The sequence below is a fragment of the Colobus angolensis genome, unplaced genomic scaffold (genome assembly GCF_000951035.1).
Source record: "Colobus angolensis palliatus isolate OR3802 unplaced genomic scaffold, Cang.pa_1.0 Scaffold374, whole genome shotgun sequence".
In the NCBI taxonomy this organism is placed as follows: domain Eukaryota; kingdom Metazoa; phylum Chordata; class Mammalia; order Primates; family Cercopithecidae; genus Colobus; species Colobus angolensis.
Genome location: NW_012117088.1, coordinates 2981858 through 2987979, shown reverse-complemented (window position 1 = coordinate 2987979; position 6122 = coordinate 2981858). Strand labels below are relative to the sequence as shown.

At 43.9% G+C, this 6122-nt stretch overlaps 1 protein-coding gene across 1 annotated transcript; it reads right to left on the bottom strand.

Moving 5' to 3' along the window:
- Positions 1-2940: 2940 nt before the first annotated feature.
- KCTD12 (potassium channel tetramerization domain containing 12) lies at positions 2941-6118 on the bottom strand. The gene is made up of 2 exons (XM_011953851.1): positions 4987-6118; positions 2941-4261 (listed from the first exon to the last, which is right to left on the bottom strand). Exon 1 carries the CDS (start codon positions 5988-5990, stop codon positions 5013-5015), a length of 978 nt encoding a protein of 325 aa, XP_011809241.1. The 5' UTR covers positions 5991-6118; the 3' UTR covers positions 2941-4261; positions 4987-5012.
- Positions 6119-6122: the final 4 nt, after the last annotated feature.

The window sequence follows — 6122 nt, the reverse complement described above, 5'->3', positions numbered from 1 at the left end:
GAGAAAATGGTTTAATGATATGTACTACTTAAAATTTCAGAATCCCAGATAACTCTGTGTGAATCTTACATTGTCTAGCAGATAAGGTTTTCAGATGCCTGGAAAAATTTAAACAACATATAATTTACATCTTCAAAATTAACATCCACGATGATGTTTTAATCCTTTGTCACTAAATGGTTACTAACGCTGTTTGAGTGGTCATAAATGAATTGCCATTTGTATTCAATAGTAATAGCAAAATTTAACTGCCTATAAAGTCACAAAAACAGTTGTATAGGCCGGGCGCGGTGGCTCAAGCCTGTAATCCTAGCACTTTGGGAGGCCGAGACGGGCGGATCACGAGGTCAGGAGATCGAGACCATCCCGGCTAACCCGGTGAAACCCCGTCTCTACTAAAAAAAATACACACACAAAAAAAACTAGCCGGGCGAGGTGGTGGGCGCCTGTAGTCCCAGCTACTCCGGAGGCTGAGGCAGGAGAATGGCGTAAACCCGGGAGGCGGAGCTTGCAGTGAGCTGAGATCTGGCCACTGCACTCCAGCCTGGGAGACAGAGCGAGACTCCGTCTCAAAAAAAAAAAAAAAAAACAGTTGTATAATAGTTTACATTACAATTAATGTACACATACCTCAAAACACATTTAGAATTTAAAAAAAAAAAACTGGCTTGGAAAAAAATCACTAAAAACGTAAGTGACAACAAATCTTGATTAGTCCATCTTCCTACCACACATGATTATACTATAATGTAGATATTCTGGTTGAATTTCTTCCATCCAAGTTTCAGGGGCCCCAGTAGAAAATCAAGTGTTAATACTTTTAGGTTTTTATTGTCCAAAACTGTGACAAAGAAAAGCTAACTTCAACATAACTTGTTTCTGGCTATACAAAGACCTATTGCAGGTGCTACAGATACTGAAGAGTATTTTACTTATTTCTCAAGAGACGGACTCAAGCCATCTAAGAAAATTAATTCAGTTTTTAAATGATTTATAGTAAGGAAAAACAGGAAAAAAATTCCAAACAAAGGATTGATTCTGATAGGCTTACAACAAAAATATTCAGTTTACTATTTTAAAAACTAAATTGAGTAAAGTATTTGTGATTTAGACTATAAAATAAACTCTCAATGAATTCAACCCCTCCAGTCAATACTTTTCTTAATGTCTGCATCGTAATTTAGCATTTTGCATGTGGGAGTACACAAATGATTTGAATATTGGATCAGAATTTACCCTAACTTGAAGAGTAAGAAGTTATCAAAGTTTCACCTTACATGGCTTTATTGAAATAACATTCCATCGAAACTTCCAATAAAAATTGGAATATATTATCAGCAATGCCAATTGCTCATTTTGTCTGAGTATTAAGATTATGCATTTCCTCAGAGAAGCAGCAGGTCCCATATATACAGACATATATATGGCTCTGGTTTGAAAGAGAAGACAATTTTGTCTAGTATTATAACTTATCACTGTGCTATCAATCAAAAAATCCAAATAAGAAATACAATACAAACAACATTGAAAGGGAAAAAATTTTAAACCTCACATCTTCAAGGAATATTTTCTACAGCATATCATTTGAAAAACTAGAATGAATACTGTTCATGGTCCACATGTATTAAACAAAAAACATTTCAATTACTTGGTGCAAACACACAGAACCTGGTACCTTTTTTTTTTTAACCCCCATTGTCTACTCCTTTTTAAAAATTAAGTTTGCTACTGAAACTCTAATGTCATTCACTTGTATTTATGGCCATCAAATGGTAATTAGGGCAACATATGTAAATGCATGCCTCTGAATCAGATTCATGCAGAGATAATTATCTCAATAATTTATGACATTCTCCCAGGTTATTTGAATGGTATCTTTGGAAGGCTAACTCAAATGAATCCACATATACCTCCACCATTACAGCTTACAGGTGATTACAATCCACTTGACAGGCTCAAAGGTTCATTCTGTGGCCCAAAGCCCATGGAGGGGAAGGGATCTAAAGGTGTTCATGTCAAGTTATTTTACTTGTATTATACTATCCACCCAATGTAAAATGAATTTTCTTCACAGCCTTTACTTTAGGCTAAAAATAGACAGTTTTCTTTTATTGACTTTAACTTTAGAGGGGACAGTCGTCCCTGGAAAAAGAAGTAGATTTACTGTCCCTAACCATTAAATTCCCAGTCTTTCAAATAACGTAGCGGGTGCTGGGTGTGACAGGGTGGAGTGAATAAGATGCCTATGTACAAGACAGTGGAATAGTTCAACTCAGAGGTTTACAAGATAACGTTTGTAAGACTTGAGTGACAGAGGCAAAATTTTAGCAGTTTCTCAAGACTCTTGGAGTTGAACAGATTTGAGAAGGGAAATCAGAATCGCCGAGTCTTGCCATCTGTCAGTGGTTTTGATCTGTCCCAAGATGTTCTCAATCATGTGCTTCCTGTTGAACAATCTAACAAAATACCATGCAGGATAGAGAAAACTCTGTAACACTGAATTTTGGTCCGTGAATAAGAGTCCTAAATTATTTCAGGCTTCAAACAGATAAATTCTGATGCATTATTTAGTCTGAGACCAAACTCAACACACAAGCAAGCACAACTTCCTAGAAGTGTTTCCATTTCGCCCAAAATTACAGGCTTTGTATGTAAAGTCAATTTTACTTTTCAAAAAAATGTTAGTCTAATAAAATACTTCAAATCTATTTCCCAACTAAAAAAAAATTAGTGGATTAAAAATACAGGTACCTTGATTTTAAGTAGACAGTTAATCAACATATGATTAGTAAATACAACCAATACTCAAGAAAAAAAGTATAGAGCAAACTCAGTTTTACAATTATGTATTTTTTCCTAACCCAATTTCCCCATAGATAAGGATGTAAGAAACTCATCAAAACATGTTGCTTTATATATACACCAGCTGATGCAAATTACTGGGGTAATATAGGAAATTTTACAGCATTAGTAAATGAATTAAAAAACTAAATGATTCATGTAAAATGTTTATATATGGTATATACAGCTTGGATCACATGAGTCTAAGAATAAAACTGTTCCAATTTGTAACATCTGTATGGACATAGTAAGATACAGTACGAGATTCATTTTTAAAAACAAGGAAAAATAGCACTAATTTAAACACTGAAAACAGCTCTTACAAAATCCTTAAAAACGTACATCAGAGAAAGATGCTGAAAACAAAACAAAATAGGCTTCTCCATCATCACAGAATATGCAAAGGACACCTCACAGCATGGAGCATGACGAGGTTTATTTCCCTTCACTTATGGTGTACATAGGATATGCATTGTGAATTTATTCCATGTAAGAGTAAAGGCATAAGGCAACCAGGTCTCCTTCTGTTTCTGTTGCATTTACCTATTATTAGACCATTTTATTGCTCAGCTCACTTTTAAGTACTTACTTGCCTTCATTTAAAATATTCCATTTTACAGCTATCTACAGATAGGCAGCCCTTGGTGCTGAGTTCTCTGCAGTTCTATCATTTAAAAAGATTTCGCTTAACTTCAAACAAACTGCATGAAAGTGGCATTTTCAGGTTTTCAGGTTTGCCCAGAAGTCAACATTTGCTGGGCTTGGAGAAAATAAGGATTTTTAATAAGTGATCTTAGGTCTAAGTAACCAAAATGAAACTTCTTTTGCTCAATAGATTTTAAAATCGGGATTTATAATCAACAAGAAAATAAAAGTCCAAAAACTAAAACCCTACTGGGTAACTCTTTGGTTAGATTATATATAAGCATTAATAACTCTTAAGTTTAGAACTCAAAACAGTAAGTTCAACAAACTGCCAGTTAAGAGTAGGTCTGTTATTAATCTTTATAAAATGCTTGGCATGTTTGCATTTACTATATGATATTTTTAAAATGTGCATGTACTCAAACAGATGGTACAAATTTCCAACTTTCAAATCATAAACGAGTATGTTGGCTTCTCCCTTCCCACCCTTCCTACCCTTTCCTCCCTCCCCACCCCACCCCGCCCACCAAGTCTTACAGCTAAAGGAAGGTCCTACTGCCATTCATTGCAAGAATACAGGCTTTCCTAATATCCACGACGTGCACTATGACCCAGCTCCCTACAGTCACTGCCAGGTGACCTCTTACGGCGCTTGGAGACCTCAGCAGCCTTGCACTCTTAGGCGGCAGTGTCCTTTCTCCCTCTTGCCAGTAACTGCTGCCATGTCAACCCCTGGAACCAAGGGCTTCTGGCGAGCAGCAGCTGAAAAGGGTGCCTCTGCAGGCAGAAGGGTCACTTTCTATAAGTTTAAGCCACAGGCTGAGACCTTTTTATTCTGTACGAGAAAAGATCCTTCACTGTCCCAGCACTAGATTCTTCTACTTGACGTGTAACTTTTCAAAACTTTATTCGTTTAGTTACTGGACTGCCTCCATGGGGTCCTAATTCCAGGCTCAGAATCTTCCATCCAGCCCTCTAAAATTCTACCTTCAAAAAAGGTCAAAAAGACTGTGTAATGACCTTGTAAAACACTAACCCCAGACAGTGGAACCAATCCTGATCTCTTAAACTCCCAGTGAGTCATAAGAGCTTGAGAAGAGTTCAAGGAAATCTTCCGTACAATGGACCTGGTCCAATCAGGTTCTGAACAATTCAATCATTCCCAGGTACTTGGTGACTCTGTGGCCACACTGCCCCAATAGATCCAGATTGAAGTACCATCTGGGGGAGGGGTGGTTTGAGGCAGGGAGTAGAGGAAGCATGGAGTGGTAGGTGGGGCTGGGGTGGGGGTTCCTCTGGGTTCTCTAGGTTCAGGAGGTCCAAAGAAGATGAAGCAGCCGAGAGAATTTGCGGCTGCAGGTTCTGAAGTGGAGGGAAGATGGGCGGATAGGTCTCACCCAGCTAATACTGGAGGAGGAGATTGGGAGAGGGGCAGCTGGGGGACAGAGCGAGGACAAGAGGCTCTGTAATCATCTCTCGGGCAGGAAAAGGAGTGGGCGCTGGAGTGGCGACGGGGTCTGGGGAGCTCACTCCCTGCAGAAGACGTACTCCGTGTAGCTGGTCCAGATCTTGTCCTCGCTCTGGTCGGTGCTGCTGGCAAAGGCGCAGGTGCCCGTGGAGCTGCACGCCACCATGTGGAAGCCCGATTCGGACAGCTTGTCGAAGGCCTGCTCCAGGAAGTTGAACTTGAGGTAATAGCGCGAGGTGTAGCGCTCCGGGGGACGGTCCGGGTCCCGGCTTTCGTTCAGGGTGTCCCCAAAAACCTCCTTGGCCAGCGACGTCTTGCCGCACACGGTGATGCGCGCCACTCGCCGGAACTTGGCGTCCGCCTGCGCATCCCGCCCGATGGTGTAGGAGCCGCGGTAGCCGATGGTGATGTAGCCCGAGCGCCGGCTGCCGTCCAGCGACTGGGACGGCGTGAGCAGCGGGCCCGCCGCGCCCCCGGATGGACTGCGGCTAGCAAGCTCCAGCGTGGGCGAGGGCGCCCCGGCAGAGGCGCCCTCCTGCTGTTCGGGCTCCGCGTAGCCGAGCGGCAGCAGCTCGTCACCCAGCGAGCCCTCCTTGTGCACCCCGCGCCGCGAGGGCGGCGGCCCCGGGCCGGGCTGCTGGGGCGCCCCGAGGCGGCGCACGAGCTCTGGCAGCTCGAAGTACTCGGCCTCGCGCTGCAGCCGGCTGCGCTCGGGGAAGTAGTCGGGGAGCACGAGCTGCAAGTCCCGCAGGTAATCCAGGATGTAGCGGAAGAGGAAGCCGTCCCGGTCCAGAAAGAAGCGGCCTTTGCTGTCCCGGGCCAGCTCCTGCGGCTGCTGCTGCGTGAACATGCGCCAGAGCAGCGAGTCGGGCACCGACACCACCGTGCAGCGCCGGGTCACGTACACCTGGCCCCCCACGTTCAGCTCCACGATGTCGGGAAAGAGCGGCGGCTCCGCGGAGGACGACGAGGAGCCGCTGCCGCCGCCGCCGCCGCCCCCGTTGGGTAATCCACGTGTGCTGTCCGCCAGAGCCATGACAGAGAGGTGGCCGGGCCGGGACAGTGGCGGGGAGCCGCGCTGCACTCAAGAACTACTGCAGCCGCCTTCCCCGGAGCCCCGGAGCCCGGACGCTCGCTCAGCCTTGCGCCCCGCCGCCACCTCCGAGAG

What these genes read in the sequence shown, in the direction of transcription:
- KCTD12 (XM_011953851.1), bottom strand. Translation starts at nt 5,990, where the DNA reads ATGGCTCTGGCGGACAGCACACGTGGATTACCCAACGGGGGCGGCGGC.